General features: G+C 38.0%; 1 protein-coding gene across 4 annotated transcripts in view; it reads right to left on the bottom strand.

Annotated features, from left to right (window-relative positions):
- Positions 1 to 22,294, bottom strand: part of RERE (arginine-glutamic acid dipeptide repeats) — a 373,240-nt gene that overhangs the window by 179,374 nt on the left and 171,572 nt on the right. For 3 of the 4 annotated variants that reach the window (XM_054579811.1, XM_054579813.1, XM_054579812.1), the window contains 2 exons: positions 19,579 to 19,649; positions 10,252 to 10,377 (listed from right to left, as the gene is read on the bottom strand). In XM_054579811.1, coding sequence (XP_054435786.1) covers positions 10,252 to 10,377; positions 19,579 to 19,649 — 197 coding nt within the window. The remainder of the gene's footprint in view (positions 1 to 10,251; positions 10,378 to 19,578; positions 19,650 to 22,294) is intronic. The other variant, XM_054579814.1, reaches the window with a different exon arrangement.

Raw genomic sequence — 22,294 nt, 5'->3', positions numbered from 1 at the left:
TTTACAAGTAAGGAAACTGAGGTGCAGAGAGATTTAAGTGATTTGATCATTAGCAAATACTGCCAATGTGAATCAAACCAGTATCATAATTTCAACAGTAAAAATGTGTGTTTTTTTTAAAAACCCTATCGATGATGTATTTCTTCTAAGCAACTATTCTCTTCCCCGGAGCCTATAAATGGACCAAAACACCCTAACAGCTTTTTCCTTTCTACAAAAAAAGTCTGAAAATTCATAAAGCCCTCGCACTGCTAAAATAAACAAACCTGAGGACTCAAAAGGACTCTCTTTCTCTTTCTCTTTTTCTCCTTCCTGCCTGCCTGCCGTCTTTCTCCTATCTCCCTACCCCTCTCACATTTTACTCAAAAATCCCAAATTTGAATTAATGATGGGTGAATGTTGATCTATTTTTCAAAACAGCAATTCAGTTGGAGTACAAAAAAATTAAAAGTTTTTTAAAAGAGTGACATTCTGCAACTGCCAGAGATTCAGGCAAAAATAATCAATAGGTTCTAATAGGTGTGTGAACACTTGGTGAAGAATAGAATATTTACATGGTCTCAAAGTTTCTCTCTACAAATTATTAATTACCAAGGGAAACTTAGTAATTTATCCAAGTAATCCAAGTTAACATCACCAGTAATGTGACAAACTGATTCTCATGTGTCCCCTAATGTAAGGCACTTAGGACACAATACCACTAATATAACAGTCCTTCCTAAAATGCATTGCCTAAATCTAATAACTAGGAAACAATGAATTATAAACATCTAGACTATACACTCTAAAAACATGCCAATGTCATAGAAGACAGAAAAAAAAAAAGGGCAAAGGAACTACTCCAGGTTAAAAGAGACTAAAGAGGCATGCTAAGTGTGATGCTGAGCTGGATACTAGGCCAGAAAAACAAACTGCTATAGAAGGCATTGCTGGGAACTGTCTCACCTGGTTTCAGGGACTATAGCCTCGCTGACAGATGAGAGGGCCCCAAGGCTGGAGCTGAGTAAGGAGGCCTTGGAAAAATAGGCCACTGAGGAGACAAAACCTGTCCCCTTGGCAGGGGCGCAGTCCCTGCCTCCCTCACATCACCGTGCTTGGCTCCGGAAGATGGCTGGTCAGTTAATGACAGGTAAGGCCCCTTGATGGCAGGCGCAACCTAAAACAGGCACAGTCACATAGGGGCCATCAGGGAAGGACTTGGGGGACACTGAGAAGGGGAAAAAAACCTTCATCGTAGGCTTTGATATGGCCAGAGTCCTCATTCTATCTGAAAGAAGTCTCCTTATCTCTTGGCAGTTCTGCCCTCTCGGCCTGGCTCAGGCTTGAAACAATACTACAGGCAGGACAGCCCTAAACTAGATTAGCGGTTCCCGGGGACAATTAGGCCTGGAAAAGGAATTCATAGTCTTTGACATTGTTTATGAGCTTTGCTTCCATACGCCTGTACAAATGGTTCTCAATAAAAACCACTTCAAGAGAAGCGCTCTTTTCTTGTAGGCATTCTGCACTACAGGGAACTGCCACCCCTTCCCCTGACAGACGGAGAGAGAAGTGTCTGGGATGACTTATTTTATTTCCCATCTGTGAAGACCCGGAGCATACTCTTCAGGACAGAGTCCACACTCTACCTCAGGCATTATGGGTAAATATGGCAAAATATGCTTACAGATTAGATTATAGCATTGTATGAGTGTTAAATTTCCTGATTTTGATAACTACTGTATTTTGCTGTGTATAATGTGCACCCACGTTTTTGGCCCAGACTTTCAGGAGAAAAATTTAATTTTTAAAATCAAGTATTTATTTATATTTAGATACTTGTTTTTTGTATTACAAAGGAATTTTAGCATTTATTTTGACCATATTATGGTACAAGAAACTTTATCTAACAAATAATTACCAAATACAAGGTATTTCAGATACTACCCATATACAATGCGTATCCTTATTTTTCCATCAAAAATTTGGGCAAAAAAGTGAGCATTACACACAGAAAAATACGGTAGCAGTGGTTATATAAATGAATGTCCTTGTTCTATGAAATACACACAAGTATTTAGGAAATAAAGAGTCAAGATGTCTGCAGATTGCTCTCCATTCAGAATAGTGGAATATAGAGCCCAAAAATTGACCCATATAAACAGAGTCAACTGATCTTTGACAAAAGAGCTAAGGCAATACAACGGAGAAAGGACAGTTTCTCAACAAGTGATGCTAAACAACTGGACATCAACATGGGAAGAAAAAAAAAAGAATCTAATAGACTTTATGCACTTTACAAAAATTAACTCTAAATGGATCACAGGCCTAAATGTAAAATGCAAAACTCTGAAGTGCCTAGAAGACAACATCAGAGAACTTAGATGACCAACCATGGTGATGGTGGTACTTTTTTAGATTCAACACCAAGGCACACAATCCATGAAAGACAGAACTGGTAAACTGGACTTCATTAAAATTCAAAACATCTGCTCTGCAAAAGACACTGTCAGGAAAAGGACAAGCCATAGACTGAGAGAAAATATCAGAAGACAAATCTGATAAAAGACTGTTATCCAAAATATACATGAACTCTTAACACTCAACAATAATAAGCAACCCAATTAAAAAATAAACCCAAGACCTTAACAGATATCTCACGAAAGAAGATATACAGATGATAAATAAGCATATGAAAATATATTCCAATCATATGTCAATAGGGAAATGCAGGCGGAAACAACAGTGAGGTAGCTCTATGCACACCTATTAGAATGGCTAAAATCCAGAGCACTTATACCACATGCTGGCAAGAGTGTGGAACACCTGAAACTCTTCACTCACTGCTGGTAGGGATGCAAACTAATACAGCTATTTTGGAAAACAGTTTGGTTGTTTCTTTAAAAACTAAACACATTCTTACCGTACAATCCAGCAATCTCACTCCATGGTATTTACCAGAAGGAACTGATAACTTAGGTCCACACAAAAGCTGTCACAGAAATGTTATAGCAGCTTTACTCTAAACTGCTAAAACTTGGAAGATACCCTTCAGTAGGTAAAAGGATAAACTGTGGTGCACCCAAACAATGGAATATTATTCAGTGTGAAAAAGAAAGAAGCTATTAAGCCATGAAAAGACATGAAGAAAATTAAGTGCATATTACTAAGTGAAAGAAGCCAATCTGAAAAAGCTACATTCTGTATGATTCCAACTCTATGACATTCCAGAAAAGGCAAAACTATGGAGACAGCAAAACAGCCACTGGTTTCCAGGGCTTAGGGAAAAGGGAAGGATGAATAGGCAGAGCACAGAGAATTTGAAGGCAGTGAAAATACTCTTTTTGAAACTATATTAATAGTGCGTTCATGGCTTTAGAAACTTGCCCAAACCCATAGGATGTACAACACAAAGAGTGAACCCTAATGTTCACTTTGGATGTTAATGATGCTCAATGTAGGTTCATTAGTTATTACATACATACCACTCTGGTGGGGATACTGATAACAGGGGAGGTTATTCATGTAGGGGCAGGAAGGTAGGTGGGAAATCTCTCTACTTTCCACTCAATTTTGCTGTGAACCTAAAACTGCTTGAAAAAAATGGAGCCTATTTAAGAAAAGAAAAAGAAATGACAAGTACCTGACATTCAATCCAACTGCAAAACATGAGACCAAAAATAAAAATAGAAAATAACAACTTCCAGGCATGAGACATAATAATTTCGATAGAGTCTGAAAAGGACAGATTAACCACAGGTATATTACACAAACTTCACTCCAGTTCCAAATAAAAATCTGGTACTCCATTGATGACCCGGATATTACTCATAAGAGACATCACCACCAAAATAAAGTACTGTGATATCCTAAAATGAGGGGTAACACTAAAAACAAAGCTAAACAAAACCGTAAGCTCTACTTCCATGGAATGGAATGCCATGAAATGTCTTCAGCAATTTGTATTAGTAAAGCTAATTCTGGGGAACTTGTAAAGCCTGGGAACTCCACATTCCTCCTGCTTAGATATTATTCAAACATTATGAAACAGCCCCTGAAAATACAAGGTTTAAAGGCCCAACAGTGCCTGTGAGTCATAAAGGGTGATGCCCTGTGCCTGGAAAAAAAAAAAAAAAAAAAGAAGCTCAGTAAAACCTAGAAGTAATCACTGCATCTCACGTAGACCTATGATTACAAAAAGACTGCTTAAATAGTAGGCAGTTTTATAAAATCATAAGGTTATTCAGATCTATGTTCTGAAAATGTGGGTTAATGCGCCTTTTGTTTAAAAAAAAAAAAAAAAGAGCATATGAATACGATGGAGAGACAGCCTTAAGAACAAACTAGCTAACAATTAGCTTTTATGAGAGAGCAGGGTATGAAAATAACTGTTCCAAGTGAAAGGAATTAATCAGGGAGCAGGATCATGTTAGGTGTTCAAGAATTTTTTAAACTTGCTACATTAAAATCCAACAGCTATTAATCATCTTTCATTTAGGGGAGTTGATTAATTCCAGCATTTGTATTGACAATTTTTCTCAAAATTCAGTGATTTTAATACTTTTAACTACAATATAAAGTAAAGGGCAATAGTTATTTCTGGCATACGTAATGTCAGCTGGGAAAGCCACAGTAAATATTGAAAAGGCAGGATATCCTCAGAAACTCCTGCATAGCTAAACAAGTGACCTGATTAGCGTTCCTAATAAGCAGCAAATAGGTAGAAATATAGCCCCTTTATTACTTTTAAAACAGCATTTTATAATAAATGTTCACTTTTAATTATTAAATGGTACTAAGTCCCAAGTATGAGAAGTACCAGTGTTAGAAACAATACTTAAAAATGATAAATGTCTTACATAAGCAAAAAATAATACTGTTTTAACACTGGCGTAAACTAGATATGAAGAAAAGTATTCATAGCTAAAGAAGTAAATGGCGAGATGCATGAACCTTCTTGAAAGACATCCCTTATGGGCAGAGAAAAGTCAGTAGAAGCAGTGGAAAGAGCACTAACCAGAGACCCAGGGGACATGGCTTCTGGTCTAAGCAGCCCCTCATGAACCACTGGGTATAGGTAATGCCACAGGCCCTAGCTTCACGCTCTGTAGTAGGCAGGTTCATCTGGATGGAGACTGGATTTATTCCAAAAGAAATGCAAAACTCAATTTCTTACATGTACCAAGTTTTACCTGAAACAAACACATATACACTAACAAACAAAAGAGACTACAGGAATTATTTTTCAGATGTGTATACAGTTAACCCTTGGATATAGCTGAACTGCATGAGTTCACTCAGACTCAGATTTTTTTCAATCAATCAATACTGTACTGTTTTCTGTCTGCAGCTGGGAGTCAGCAGATGTGGAGCACCAACTGACTGTACACACTGATCTAAGCCATTTTTTAAAAAAGATTTTTATTTATTTATTTTTAGAGAGGGGACGGGCAGGAGAAGGGGAAGGAGAAAAACATCAATGTGTGGTTGCCTCTCACGCACCCCCTACTGGGGACCTGGCCTGCAACCCAGGCATGTGCCCTAGATTGGGAATCAAACCAGTGAACCCTTGGTTCACAGGTCAGCGCTCAACCCACTGAACCATACCAGTCAGCGCTAATCGACGTCATTTTTTACAGGGGATTTGAGCATCCTCCGATTTTGGTATCTGCAAGGGGTCCTGGAACCAATGCCCCCCACCACTCCACCAACAGATACCAAGGCACTTAAGTTTTAGGGGACTCAAAAGTTATATGCAGATTTTCAACCACTGAGGGATGGGGGAGGGCTGTCCCCCAATGAAAAGGGGACTAACAGTAGCTGCTGGCCATGCACTTTTTAAACAGAAGGACACTAAAGGTATGACTACCACAAGTGCTAACAGGAAAACAAAATTTACTGATACTAGAAAGGTTCTCACACCACACTGTTAACACCACTGTCCTCTTGTGTAAGGGTCAGCCTGTAAAACTCCCAGTGGTGGGTGCCTTTGACTCCACCCAGTGATGAAGCAGCATGTTAGCTCAGGAACTCTCCAGTGAAGTGGAGGCAAAAGGTGGCATCTCAGTAGGGCCACTGGAAGCACAAAAGACGCCATGAGACCAGTGAAGATTACACAAGGCCAGGGTGAGTTCATTGGTCTTGCCACTCAACTCAGGACAATATTTTATAAAAATGCAAACCAAGTTTTCTCATCTGCAAAATCAAATATCACAGATCACTGTGGAGATTAAATAGGTCAAAAGGGTAGCGAAGTGCCTGGGCACCAAGTAAATGCTCAGTTAGTATATTTCCTTAACAAACAACTAGCTAGTAAGGGGTTTTAAATGACCCACCAGTTCTTAATCTTAATTTTTAAATTTTTTCAGCATTTTAGGAATCTATCAATTAGCACCTATGATTGAAAAGTGTACTCGTTCCAGAATATTACACAAACATGTAAGACTTCGCAAGCAATTTCAGGAATTTCAGGAAACCCTCTTAAACTCAAAGAGCCCCCCTAGGGGACTATGTCTAGATTAAGAATGCCTAGAAAATGGATAACTTATGTATGTATGTATGTATGTACGTACATACGCATAAATAAAATTAGGGATTTTTTAAAAAGATTTTATTTATTTATTTTTAGCGAGGGGAGGGGCGGAAGAAAGAGAGAGAGAGAAACATCAATGTGTGGTTGCATCTTGCGCACCCTCTACTGGGGACCAGGCCTGCAACCCAGGCATGTGCCCTGACTGGGAATTGAACCGGTGACCCTTTGGTTCACATGCCAGCGCTCAATCCATTGAGCCACACCAGCCAGGGCTGGTTAACTTATTTAAAAACCTGAATTCATACGACAGACACTATGTGGTAACAGCTAATGTTCAATGAATGCCTATTACATGCTATTTAATGAATTATTCCATTAATCTTTGCAACAACCCTTTGAGGTAGCTGGTAAAATTATACCCATTTTCAAAGTAGAAAACTAAGGGTTAAAAAAGTTAATTAACATGTCCTATGTTACACAAGAACACGTCAAGAGAAAAAAACGTATTCTCTAAAAGATACTGCACCAAAAAACAAAACTAGTAGTTAAAAAAAACGACTGATGTATAAAATAGCTCAACTCTGTCTTACTCATATTATATATGTTAGCCACTTGAAACAGGTCTTAAACACACAAAAAGATATGACTAAAAAATTAAAAGGCTACACAAATCCCCTAACTAGTCCTTGATCTCCTAGTTGGGAAGAGGACAGGTGCAGCCAATAATTCCAGCCTGCAGAGCCCCATTGATGACAGAACAAATGAAAGTGCATCCCTTTTAAGTGGCTGTACCATTTCTGCTGTGGAAAGTTTGTCATGTCATTTGAACCAGCTTACACTGGGGTCAGCAGGAGGTGGGAGGACCATCTCTGCCCAGTCTACTGAGGGTCTGGGCAATGTTTTCTTTGCCATCTCACCTCCCTCCCTCCCTATCCCCTGAACTACCAGTAAACATAGTGCTCTTTGCTAGAAAACATCCAAGCTAACAAATTCTCATTAACAAAAATGTTGTCTTCCCAGCACCAATTCTTTAAAAATGAACGAGTTAGAAATTTATAAAATTAAATCTTATGAGTTGATGCATTCATTAGTGTAGAAACACAGATCACATATACCTGAACATGCAAAGAAAGTGAAATTATGATGCAATCAATGCCATCCTATAAAAACTAAATTAACAAAAATAGTCTATTAGGGAAGACATCTGGTGTATCATGGCAAGAAACGTTAATGATATTGTCTGCAACCCTGTAATCAATTTTTTTCCCCTGCAGCTCTCTCATTACACTGTATTAGATCTGTGTGCCTGCAGAATTTATGAGAGACCCACGGGAGTGGGGTGGGGGGCGGGGGCGGCAGGCAGGAAGCTTTGCCAACTGCATCTGATTCAGATCCAGCCCAAATGACTTTGGCAGCATGAAGCGTTGTTAAAGAACAATCAATACAGTTAGCTTTACGCAGCATCATCTTGACTGAAAGATTTACCATCTTGTGACAGAATCATCTCAAAACTACATATGATGGTATCTGAGTGCACTACTAATCATAAACTTAGTTAAATCCCCAGTGAATGCAATTATTTTTGCTGCTAAAAATTAAATATTGGTCATCACTAAGGCTAATAGAAAAAGCTTATCATTAAGGAAAAAATTTTAAATCCATTCAGCAAATCCTGACTAGTAACTACTGTGGTAAATCAAACATTCTAACAGTGACATCCACACTGATTAGAGAATAAAGAAAATATCAGCCTGAAAGATAAAAACCATTTCTTAGATACAAATGGAAACCAGATGGTAATTGGTAAAAGCTGAAGCTTTTGAAATAGGTAGTCAAGTGGGGACCCTGCTAATTTGTCCCTTAAAATGTCAATATGTCTCTTCAGGGATTAAAATTAGACTTTTATCCACACTACTGCATTTTATCTTACACTGTGAATGGCTATTATATCAAGAATTTCAAGGCTTCCATAATGTGAACATTTTTGCTGGTCTAATTCTTGATAAATTACACTGGCAACTACCTAAACATGAAATTGCTGTTGTGACAATTCTCACTGATTGTTATAATTATTAATATCCCCATCATTATTGTCTTGGTCCTCTTCATTTCATGCATGGATGACAGCCCTAACCACCTAATTGGAACTTTCACAGTCTTTCCCCACTCCACACTGCATTCTGCTTCCCAATGAATATTCTTAAGCAGTGATTTGCAAATTGGCTAGCAGGGAGTTAAAAGGCCTTGCAAAAGCTCTTTTCCGCCTCTCACATAAAATCTCACCTTTTCTAACCTTTTTAAGACCCTTTATAATCTGGCTCCATTTTATATCCCCACCTCTGCCTCCCAAGACCCACTAACCTGTGCTCTTCGTTGCCGTCCCACGGTCGTCTTCTCACAACTCCCAGCTTCACCAGGCTCACTGTCTATGTTGCTTATAGGGACAGGCTGACATGCACACCTGAAGGCTCCTCCACTTTGGCTGTCCACATGGTACTGAAGTATCAAACACATACCCAGCCCTGGCCGGTATGGCTCAGTGGGCTGGGCGTCATCCCACAAACAAAAAGGTCGCCAGTTCAATTCCCGGTCAGGACATAGGCTTGGGTTACGGGCCAGGTCCCCGGATTGGGGTGTGCGAGAAGCAAACCAATTGATATTTCTCTCCCTCGTTCCCCTCTCGTAAAAAATAAATAAAATCTTTAAAACAAACAAACAACAAAAAACATGCCCAGCTCTTCACAACCTACCATCACAAAGCTTTCCCAGTGCTCTCTTCTCTTAGTCTCAAGATATCAATGTTCTACACTGCAATTGAATAATTCATTACATATTGCTAGTACCTTGTATTGTGCGTGTACATCTGTGGTGGCTAGTTTCTTGTTATTCTAATTGAATATGATTTGAGCCCCACAGTCAGATTACATGGAAGAGAAAGACAGGTCTTAATTTCTTTAGTGATTAACAACAGTTGCTCAGAACAATAACACCTGTCTTTCAGAAAACTTTATCATTAAATCCTCACGAAGGATGGAAATGACAGGTGTGTACACAGCTTTGAGAAAAGCTAAGACGTAAGACAAAAACGGCCCTCATGGGTCACTACCACCAGGTCCTGTGTTCGAAGGGATGACTAACTAGGGACGTTTCATCCTCCTACATCTCACACACATCCCACATTCCTGCCAGGTAACAGAGGAATTGCCAGAGGATAGCTGAGGGCACTATATCTACACCCCAACCCATGCTTTTCAAAGTATCATTCTATATCTGCCATTGTAGAAAAGCCTAGCTACTTCTGAGTAATACTCTACAAACGGTCACCTGAGAGGACATCACCCAAAACAGTTTAGATTCGTGGGCCATGAGTCCCGATGGTCCTGGGGAAATGTACGTTCCACACTTGGTCTCAAACTTACCCCCTTTTTTCCCCATTTCAGTTGCCAACATCCATACTCGCTGCTGATTGCCAGCTCCTGCTCCTTGCAGCAGCCCAGCATGCTCTCTGCTGGTGCCAAAATACCCTACACCACCAAACCCCGCTAACTTCTGAAACTGTCCTAGAGGGGTAAGGCAAGTCCCGTATTTTGCTTCCTCTGTGCATGTACTTGTTACTCCTTTTAAAACACATACAATACAGCACATTTTTATAGGGGCTCTGGGGAGGGAGGTAATATTCCTATTTTATACCCTATGGGATATAAAATATTGACAGCTTTTAAAAACGGGATTCTCCTTACCCCTACAGGCCCTCTCCCGGCTTCAGAAAGATGCTGTGGTGGCTGTGACGCCACCGGCAGAGAGCATGCTGGGGGGTCACACAAAGCAGGAGTTGGAGATCTGCAACAGGCCTGGGAGTTGTGGACCTAAAAAAGAAAAAAGTTTTAAGTTAACATGCCCAATGTCCCCTCATACCCTGGTTACTAGGGGCACTCAGCACACAAGCACATATCTTCACAAATCCTTTAGCGGATAGCCTCTGAAATATCAGAGAATTTGTTCTACCACTAAAGTTAACCTTTCTGCATTAATCAAAACCGTTTCCTTAGCTCAGCATGAGCAAACATATGACCCTTCCGGCTTTACTCTTTAATCTAGATCCTGTCACAAAGCAGTATGGTGTGTGCCCCTCAAAATAACCAAGTTGTTACGACACAGTGCCAAAGCGCAGTGACAGTGGCATGCTGTACTTAAAATAAAACCAAAATTTCAGCGGTGTCAAACACAACTGTAAAATAAACTATAAGTGGACAAAGTGAGCTTTCAGAAGCGTTTCCTAATGAGAGAGACTAGAGCTATAAGACATGTACTGAATAAGGTAATATTCAAGGCATTAGGGGTATCAAAGAAAGATCCTATCATTTTCTCGAAAGTCCTAGTTTAATTTTGTAAAGCTAAAGGCAAGGTAAAAGACAAAAGCTTAATACCAGAGGGAAAAAAAGACCCATTCAAATGAGTTTTAATTTTCTCCAGTGCCCATGAGGTAGATAGAATGAACAAACACAAAGCATCAAGTCCAAGAAAGACATTTCTTTTAGGGGCAAAACCAGTTTGGTATGCATCACTTTTTTTTTTTTTTTAAGAAACTTTAAAAAAAATTAAAACCAGTAGATTAGAGAGCAACTTCTGAAAGCTAGCACATTATTTTTAAGTATCAAAAAAGATACTTCAGATAATAGCTTGAATATGATCCTTTTGAAATATTCTAGAGAGTACATAACATTTCTAACAAAACTAATCCATTCAATTTCATGAGGTTTTAAATGAACTAAAAACCCCATAAAAATCTTCTGAGATCAGGCGCGTTCAGTGTGGTTTGGCTGTAGACATCCCATAAAAATCTAAATGCTTCAAGATCTCTGGTCTTAAAACTGTTTAAAAATTACAGATAAGTAAATATTTTAATAATAAGTCATTTATTATTAAATCATTTTAATATTAAATCACTCTAACAACTTCCTATAATTCAAGATTTAATTTGTTCTATGTCTGTCTTAAACAGAAAAGACAAATCCCATGAAAATAAGCCATCTTTGGGAATGTCTTCATTATGGGGATTTTCTTTTCTTTCTCCACAGACTGCCCCCCTACAGTACACCCTGAGCTCCACACTTGCTGTGCAGTCAGTCTCTTGACTTCTACTGCCTCAGTTACAACACATGATGGAATCAAGTGTTACAGCCATAACCTTCACCACCACACACCTCCCTCTTCCCCGTACCAACACTGCAAATTCCAAATCAAAGGTTCAGTTGTGCACAAGAATACAAAGTATACTCCATTTTTTTTTTTTTTTTACCATAAGCATCAAACAGAAATGAATTTGTTTAATCTCTTGCCCTAGGAATTCAATTAATCAGACCACTCAAATAAATCCCTTATTCATTCAAATCAACGGTTTTACACAAAGACACCTAGTAAAGCATTTTACACACCTTGGTAGTGTTTAATATGCAAGAGTTCAAGTAATTATTAAAACATTTTAAGCATTAAAAAAAGACATCATTTCAAAGCATACCATTGTTCTTATTTGTGAATCAGAAAACACTGACACTGTATCTGTTTCCCTGTTTTATTTCAGTTGTTCTCATGAGCTTTCTTGGACTATTTTGAACTGGTTCTTAACACAAACATCCATATCCACATATAAATTACAAATTTTCAATTGTAAAGAACTGAGTGAGTTTGAATGATAAGACTTTACAAATATGCTTGCACAGCACCTCTCTGCAAATATTAAAGTGTCTCAAACTTTCTTAAACTCCTTTTTAAAAAATTAAAATACCTAGAGTTTTCTGCATTGAAAAAAATTCACAGAGAACAGGTTTAGTAAATAACATTTTAGAGAAATATTTCATAAAAATGAATATAATTAAATAAAACTTTTTCAGTGCTTTCTTAGAGTCCTAAAATCCAAATAAATCAGGGCAAAATAAATTACCAACTTCATAGTAACCAAGAACCATTAAAACTTTAAATCCCATGTTGCCTATAATGACTGCCAATCATGAGTAAAGAGAGACTGCTGAGAAGCTGAGTAAATAGGATCAGTAAGGTGCTCTGAGATTATTTATTCCCAGAGCCTCATTTTGATCTTCACTTACATGAATACCCTGCTTCATTTATAAGGTAGCATTCAAATCGTGAAAAATGGTAGTGGTGATTCAAAATAACTATCAACATGACTGCTCCAGAATTGGGAGAAAGGGGTTTGCAGCAGATATCCAACAGCATCTCATTTATGTCCATCAAACTGAGAGCTAAGAGATTTCTTCTTGCTCTTGTTTCTTATAGTATTAAATATAATTATACACTTCAAATTTACATGTGAAAAGGACATTTAGTCCTCAAACATATAGAGCAGGTTCTCCAACAGCATCGTTTTGTTCATCATTGTTCATCACTTTTCATTATAACTTTCATGAGATGTCATAGAAACTTAACTCTTAATTATATCAATTAGCCTATGGTAAAACTGGTTTTGTTATATATCATTTCCCTTAAATTCACAGAATCTATCAACAGTGTTAAATGAGGACTTATTCTATTTATTATTGGTGGGTTAGTTCAAATGGAGCATCCTGTAAGCCCAATAACCCATTGTCGTTGAATACAATGGGTAACAACTACACAACCAAAGCCTTTATTTTAAACAAAGAAAGGGGGGGGGGGCTGCGTTTGTGGCCCTCCAGAAGAATCCTCTAAGCACTAGATCAGCAATGCACACCTTTTCTTGACTAAGAAATCACTGTAGAAGAGTACTGCCGCACTGATGTACTCACTCCTGACAGTGAGTGAAGAACGACTACACTAACAGCAAGGAACAATAACTTTTAAAGAACTGTCTCAGCTCTACATCCCATTATCTCTTTAAGTAATACTTAATTCCACACTCTATAAACTGAAACACTTGATAACAAACTTCAGGGTTTTCACACCCTTATACAACACCACACTCAAAAAACAAAGCTGTAACTGGGTGTTACTGACCTTTTTGTAGGAAATGAACCAAGAGTGTAAACGGAAGGAGGAACTACAGGTATTTAAAAAAACAAAACAAAACAACAACAAAAAAAACCCTCAATTCTGCAGGCCTAACTTGAGGGACTATGAAAAACAAAAGGAGACATAAACAACCGCTGTTTCACCCAGAAATGAAATCTTCATACTGTAAGGCATTTTTCATATCAGCTACACTAATGTAAACTTCCTGAAGAAAATTAGAAATGGAGTTTTAAAGTATTTTAAGAATAAATAAGAAAGTATTTTAAGAATAGAGTTTTATTATTCAAATATTGATATGTAAACTACTATACACTGCATGCTTAGCAAAAGGAAAAGAAACAGATCTCTTTGGCTTGTTTAATAAACAAGGTTAATCAGTAAGTAATGCAAGTACTGTATCAAACTATTACTGAAGTTTTTAGAAAACTTTACCCAATGAATTCTTTCCATGGAAATGTTACTTTATTCAATATTCGGTAAATATTTCTTGTGTACCTTATGTGGGCCAGGCAATGTGCTAAGTGCTCAGTAAACAGTTCATCAACGAATAAAACTGGTGTGGTGTCCACTCTCTCAAAGTTTAAGCCTAAAGCACCAAATACACATCAACATCATGATCACTGTCATTCTGTGGCCCAGACACTCTGCTACCCACTTTGTAGACTTCATCTTTTAATCTAAAAACAATCTACTTGCAAAGTAGGTGCATTATAATCCCGCCTTCATAGGTAAATAAAGCAGGGTTAGGAGGGTTAAGCATGTTGCCCAAGGTCATGGAAGAGAGCAACAGATGGTACAAACCGATGTCAAGGGCAAGTTGTCAACTCATGCACTCTACCATCCCCCCACCTCTCAGTCCCAGAAACACATCTCAGATTGTGAATTAGCCATGTTCAAATTAATGCGGACTTCCTGCCCCACTCAAAGAACAGTTTTTAATATAAGATTTATCTAATATTAAAATGCATATAACACATAAATGATAACTCATTGTATGTACACATGCATGTATTAAATAAGTCTCTCACATCTCCCTGCATTATCTATGTAAAGGTCTCTAACTAAAAATGAGAAATATGATTACTTATCCTCAGTAAGTTTTCATTTTAAAGAAGGAATAGCAGCTTCCTACTTTTAATTCACTTCTGAGAAACTCAACTTGGTGTAGAGAAGGCAATTTCAGTGGTAAATGGCACCTAAGCTGAAGCTAATTTTTCTGCAGTTCCTCTTTGCTGTGATCAGTTCTTGGGATAGGGTATAAACCAGGAACCAGAATGAGAAATTCCAAACGCTCTTTCCCCAGCTCACGCGTGGCAATGAAACAAACAGGTATACAGTAGTATATCTTGAATAATTTGGCCCCCACATTTATAGCAGTAATGGAGATATGGCTGCTCTAAGAAAACTAGTGGCAAACTAAGGCTTTAGCTGTTCTGCACTCACAATCAGTACTTAGGATGCATGCTGTTAGGGACATACATGATACAACAGCACACTCACCAATGCAGAGCTGTAACAACACATGGAACCCTACACAATCAAACTGGAAATACCATAATATCCCTAATGACATACCCCTAACTCTAAGGAATGTCTAGACCGGGTATAATTTTAACTTTAACTTTCCCAGTTTTAATTAAATTAGAGCCAAAATGAATCAATGTTATTTGCTCAAAATAATATTTGTGATAATTACATGAAGAATAGATAATTATGTAACTCTAAGAAACCAAAATCATACTTCTTCTATTGTATGAATGACAGAAATTCATTAGGAACCCACAGAGAATTCCCATGTAGAATATTAAAGGAACAGTTTCAACTACTTACCTGTGAATGAATTATTAAGTTTGAACAAACTACTGTTAGACCCAGAACAGGAACTCCTTGGTATTATATTGACTGGAAACTGCTAATCTCAATGATCTTATTGAGGATTCTCAGAATCCATGATTATTTCTCGATAGCAAATTAGGTCTACTATTAAGGCCTAGATTTTATTAAAATGGAATTTTATTGATTTTTAGTAAGAGGAAAAAATCTTTCTTTGGGGACAAAAAGTGAATGGCTTCCTCAAAAATCAATCCTATTCAAAATTCTCCAAAGAGAACTGATATCTAAAATGCCACAGTGTCTGTCCTTAGACCTTATGATCACTCAGAGAAGGAACTACATCTCACATTCTTCAGTCCCCATTATGGTGCTATGTTCAACAAAGACGACAAGTTTTCAATAAATGCCGGTCAAAAGCCCTGATTACAACCCAAAACATTCTTAATTGCACACTGGGATATAATGCTCCTTGGTGATACTGACTCACTCAGGAGCAACATTCTCAAAGAAACCAAGTCACACAGGCACTCAGAAAAGCTATGGGAACACAACAGAGGGAAGGGGTTGAAGGCATTATGCTAGGCTCTTGCAATTACAATTACTGGGCTGGCTAAGAAGCAGCATTCAACAAGAGGAACCAACAAGGATGACCTAAGACTCCTATGGGAAACAGCATCAGGGGAGCTCACGGAGGCCTGCGCTCTCCCCCTTTGGCTTGCAGTTGCCCCGGTCTGCTTTCCCCGGTACCCTGCCTGAGCTCAGCAGCCTGCCTCTGACCTGCTTATGCCTGCCCCAACCCTCTCTGCACTGACGCCCTTTTTGATTCATCCTATCAGCTTTGCTGCCCCACCCACCCACTGGCCCTCCACTAGCTACTCAGTCTCTCAGTTCTTCTTTTCAAGCCAGGCCACAAAGATCATAGATTGCCATTCCACATTGCTGTTCTTTCAAAAAGCTAAATATTTTGCCAACTGCTTTAGTATTTAGTTCAGAAGCCTAAAGGGCAAAGCTGCCTTATTTAACTGATGATCTCTCTTTCTTTCTGCTTCTCAGTATACACTATCCATAATCCAACCTCACCTCGCCTGCCCTCGTGCCCCTGCTTTTGTCATGTTGCACAGACACTTTTTTCATTGTAGTCGAACAAACCCAGGCCTCCCAGTTTGTAAATAAACCCAATCTAATGAACACTTCCTGAGAGAATGAAAGCTTCCTGATAGAACACATTAATTCCCTTCCCTTGAAAATGCTATTTCCAAAAACCTAAGTTCTGTTAGGAACTCAAATTTTTCACCATCACAGCTTTCACCTACCCCTGTGAAAGTGTGGGCTCTAAACATATCTACCAGTGTAGGACAGAGAGGCCTGATGTGTTTTGATGGTTAACTATTAATAAAGCAGAAGCTATGGGTCCCATTGTCATAAAACCCATCATCCAAATAGGGACACCTTTGAGAGTAAAAGAGGACATGGCTTAATTGTTTACCAGGATACCAGAAGTAAACCTGGTCAATAGAAGCAGCTACGTTTCACATCATGGACTCAGATTCTATGGGTAGACAACCAGATCCCCATGTAAAATCCAAAGACCCTTCTTATCTCACACTGAACTTGCTCATGGATTGTTACCGAGGACCCTCAGTTTACACACCAGCATCGCGCTAGTGACTGCTGGTAGTTATCGCCTTACTCCACTTCTCAGTTCTTTAGCCTCTGATGTGTTCAACGCTGTGCTCTTAGTTAACATGTACCATAAAGCGTACTCACTCAGTTCTTTTTATAGTCCCAAAATATACCTAAACTCACAAAGCCACTATGGTAAAAGGATTAATTCTAATTAATGATGTGGCCAGAGAAATACATCCCTCAGTGACAACCCCAAAACAAATAAAGCTAAAAAGATAAAATACATAATTAATCAATAACTTTTAAAAGTTATTGGGGGTTTTTTTCCATTACTCCACTTGCCATGCATGATTATTTCCTGTGAGAAAAAACAACTCCAATTTCTTCTTGTTAAAATCTTGCAGAGAAAAAAACAAAACAAAACAAAAAAAACCCCTATTTCCTTCTGTTCATCTTTTCCCCTTATAGCTTGGATAAGCTGAAGGGAGAAAAAATCCTTATGATTATTTTCATCTATTAGGTTACCTTTTTTGTAAATAGTAGTGGGAACCAAGGAAAGTGGATTTCCAGACAATAACTACATTCCTTCCAGTAGCACATGTTTCATCACCTCTGTTAAATCTTACACAATTATGATACATGCAGAATGCAGAATTCAAACAAAAAGACAAGACATAGCAGTGTGTGATTTAGAAAAAGGCATCTAACTGCACCCTACTTCCCACGTTGTTTTCGCAGAGAGCTTCAATGTGTTGTACTAGACCAATACTGATGACAGAGGCTTCAGCTTTTATTGCCGTTAATACCCTGTGCAATTACTGTAACTCAGCAGGCAACTCTGCCGCGAACAGCAACTATCACACTGTAATCAGCATTTCATAAGCAACACTGTTCAAACATGAAGGCAGCAGCTAATGTGCAAAAATTATACAAAAGGAGCTCAGCTTCTAATACTCAAATGCTAAAAAAAATCTTTGCAATTTTATTTCACAGCTACATCTTTTCCATGGTGCACTGGTATTACACTTGGCAAGAATCACACACAGAGACAATGACCAGGAAAAGAGCAGTAGCAGCAGTCACTAGCAAAAGAAAACTCTTCGGGAAACAAGGCCACCATCAGATTTTCAGATGTTAATGCAGCATCTGTAAAAAAAAAAATCTTTGGAAGGAAACATTTAATAAATAGCAAAGACCTCTAAAAATGATAAAACTTTATGTTGACATAAAATCTGAATAAAAAGCATTTGATTTTTAGAAGATTAAGCTGCAAGACCACCTTGCAAAACAACCAGGGAAGTTAAAAGCAGCTTACCAAGGATAAACCTTGTAGTAAATGGCACATTTGACTTTCTTTTAAAACAATAAGCATGTATTACTTATGCAATAATTTTTTTAAGAAAGAAAACTGGCATGCGTTTTTTTAACTATATCAGAATATACTAAATGGATATTTTGGGTCATTAAAATGATAAAAAGAAACAAGATGCAGAGTTAAAGATCTCTTCAGACTACTACCTTACTTTTCTTTAGACTGAAATACCACATATAGTGCGTGTCAGGACATAAATACTGTCAAAAGTTTCAAAGGGTTTTGGAAGGGCATGCCCAGACACTGATAAATATCTCTACAAATTAGGATTAGGGTTTCTAAGACTAGACACTAGTTCCCAACCTGCAAGTACAAGGATACCTTTTTAGGATCTAAATGTTTCAAAAGACTCCTAAATAACTGTATTTCAATAGTATTTCACTTATCAATTGTTTGAAGAAAATACCTAATAAACAGTAATTCTTAACTGTGTATTATCATTAAATAAGTAAATTTCTTAAAATCACAGCAGCATATTAATACATCTGAAAAACAGTTGTACAGACATGTGAGGTACATTTATTTAATTAAAAACTGACAGCGCTTACTTGCACACCTTTGCAAAACCTCTAGAGATATCCAGGGATCCAAAACCCCTAGTGTGGGAACCACTTTACATATCGTAACCAAGTTACATATCGTAACGGGCAACATCAACACTTAAGGACTTGGGAAAAAATTTTAATGAGGAAGTATTACAGCTGTACCATCCCTGAGTCAGACTTCCTTTCCCCAACCTCTGTGACTGGAAGACCCCCTCCCCCCCAGACAAAAAAGATTCAAGATACACTTCATGCTCGCTAAAATATCTTAGTCAATTAATTATAGTCACCATTGAAACTAGTCTCTGGCCCATTTACATTCTTTTGTTCCCAACTCATCAAATGTCAAATTTGCTTTTTTTTCAAGCTCTTTACAATAGCTGAGAAGAAACAAACTACTTCAGAAACTGAAGAGAAATCTCTGAAATTATTGTCAACATAGCTACAGAAAGAAGAAAACATCACATACATTATTTACAGTAGAGCTTTATAACTCTAAGTGTTATAAAACTAAAAAGATAAAACCAGTGACTGCCTTATGTGAGTGCTGCAGCCACCAGACGGACAGCATTCAGAAAGGAAACTGGTTATTAGGTCAAGAAGATGGACAAGCAATCAAGAGACAGCCAATGGAACTGGAAAAAGAGAAGGTCCAGAGTAGAATCAACAGCACATTAAAAAATGCTTACCAGTTTGAAGTCTTGAATGCTACAGATGAAATACGGTGTGTTTGGCCTCCGACTCTCGATATACACACAGTCTTTAAAAGAAAAAGAAATTTTAAAACAATGGCATTTACCTTGAAGGGAACAAAGACAGGGCCCATAAAGCCACTGCATAAATAAATAAATGACAAAGGACATACATTTTAGAGAAATTTTTTTCTCAAAGGTGATATTAAATTACAAGTAATTTTAAACTAGACGGAAACAGCCCTTGGGCTCTTCTTGACCACTTTTCTGTTAAGGCCTCAATTATTTTTTTTAGGGTCCCTGAAGAAGGGCAGAGGAGGAAATCCCATGGGATTATCCATGTTCAGATGAAGGTACTTGGTTCAAAGTACCTTCATTATGATCCTTCATAACAAATATGGCTTAAAATAACTCATGCTTGAGAGCTCGGGCAGATTCCTCTACTGCCTGATTTCATACATGTTAAGAGCCAAGACAAAGTCCTGACTATCTTATTCAAATAGATGCTCCCATGTCTTCACAAAAAGAAATGGCTTTGCCAAGTGCTACTTTATTTTCAGTTACTACTTTGTGAGGAGAGAAATGAAATGTAAAGAACACTAGTTTGAACATGCCATTACGATGATCTTATCACCTAAACCAGGAAAGAAGAAAATTAATCTCTTATGGATAACTTACTATAAATTTTAACCTAAACATATTTTATTTTCTACTTGTAAAGAAAAGCAAAAAAGCCAATCAGAGATGGAATGAAGTAAACCAAATTACATTTTGGGAGGAAGAACACTTTCTTAAATGACATTTGATATGGTAGTGGTTGAGTAATTATGTTTGATGCTCTCACACATAGGGCAGGTTAAGATACATTTTTAAAAAAAGCATAATGATTTTAAGTTAAGCAGTGGTTATAAAGAAATATAAAAACTCTCCACATTACAACCTAAGATCATTCTAAAGTTCAGGACAAGACAGTCATGTATTATTTTACTGAGAAATCTGGAGCCGAGAAATAGCAACACAGCAGCCCCACTGCAAGTGCTAGCACACCCACTAAGGGGTAGATTATGACTGAAGTCCTCACTAAAAGGACACTTCTTTCCAAAAAATTTCTGAAAGACATGAGGATTTCAGTAGCCCAAAGTCATTGCAGAAAAAGAAGGAATCCTTTAGGCATCCAGAATTTCCCAACTGATCTCTCTACTCAGATGTAGACTCAACAACAGAGACTTAATCCCCGTATTTATGTCAAAAAGCAGCTCGAGAATGAAGGGTTGACTAAGCTTTCTATTTTGTTCCAGAATCCAGGAAGCTAAAGGAACTCTGTTCAACATTCAGGCAACATCCATTTAATATGCTAATCACCTTAAGAAAAAAAACAAGATAAGTCTTCCCACGTATCTCCTCCTATCCCTAATTGGGTATTCAAATAAAAACAGAAGAAATCCATTCCTATGTAAAAACTACAGCCCCAATTTGCACAATTTTGGGACAACCCAGGGGTCTGAATTTCTGTGTTCTAATTCCTAGTGCACCCAGCTACCAGCATTCCAAATCTCCAGATACCAGTTATTTACTCATTCTATTCAACCTGAACACAAATGGCAGTCTATGTGGCCTCTTCATCCTGTCTCATACATAACACTGTCATACCTAGCTACTATTCACTGGCTTCAAAATTAATAGATCACTTCCTTAACTAATGATTTACACATTCTTCTTAAAGTCCATGTGACAAAAAAAATTTTCTGTGCCCAATGATCTGGTCCCACACCACATCTCCTCCTCCCCTAAGCTACATTCTCCAAAAGAAACACCAATACCCCTACCTCAGTCCACACCAAACCCACTTTTCACCTTCGTTCTACCAGCACCCACAACCTTATAATGAGTTACCTCCAGCAGCAGTAATTCTCATGGCTCCTCTGTAAAGAAATGGCACCACCTCTTTATATAAAATTGACAACTTATATTCCCTTTTTGTTCAGTCATCTGGTAGGCAGATGGCCTGCACTGTCCACATTACTATTTTCGAGCTTTTGAGCTCAGAGAAACTCACTCACTTCAGTAGTTTCTTCATCCACCAAGGACTGATGTCTGGCATTCATGTTGGTAAAACCAGACAAAACTGAAGTAAATGACAGATGCTCTGATAGTGAAAACTATGTGCAATTTTATTCTTTTTATGTAAAGAAAAGCTGTATACATACTTTTTATAATCAACAGAATCATTATTACAAACCTTCTTACTCGGAGATATAAAGTAGCTATTAACTTTCATATACATAAAGCAGCTACTAACTTGTATATAAAAACGCATTCCAGGAAAAAAAGAGAGCATCCATATTCTTTCATTTCTCACTGCAAATTTACGTTCAGGAAAATGATTATCTGTAAATACACCGAGATGTAACTCTGTTAGAGAAAGATAGAAGGAATATGCTGGTGTGTCGAGGACAACCGCTGCCACCCCTCTGCCTAAACACTTATCTGCAGCCTTTCTGGAAGGGGCCTCGCACTCCTGGCTCGAGAGCCACTGCACGAGGGCTAAGGTAGACTGAGAGCAGATTCTCAAACCTGACATGGAATTAACACATGTATTTACTAATGCCTTATTACTAGACATAAAAGTCACTTCTTTCTGGTTAAAAAAGTTGCCATGGAAACTCAAATTGACTGTAAGCTACAAATTCATGAAATTCCAATGCATAAGGCT

Source organism: Pteronotus mesoamericanus, unplaced genomic scaffold (genome assembly GCF_021234165.1).
Source record: "Pteronotus mesoamericanus isolate MK-2021 breed Mesoamerican mustached bat unplaced genomic scaffold, CSHL_Meso_final contig_557, whole genome shotgun sequence".
NCBI classification, from domain to species: Eukaryota; Metazoa; Chordata; class Mammalia; order Chiroptera; family Mormoopidae; genus Pteronotus; species Pteronotus mesoamericanus.
Note: the sequence above shows the minus strand (reverse complement) of the source record. Positions and strands in the feature narration are given on the sequence as shown.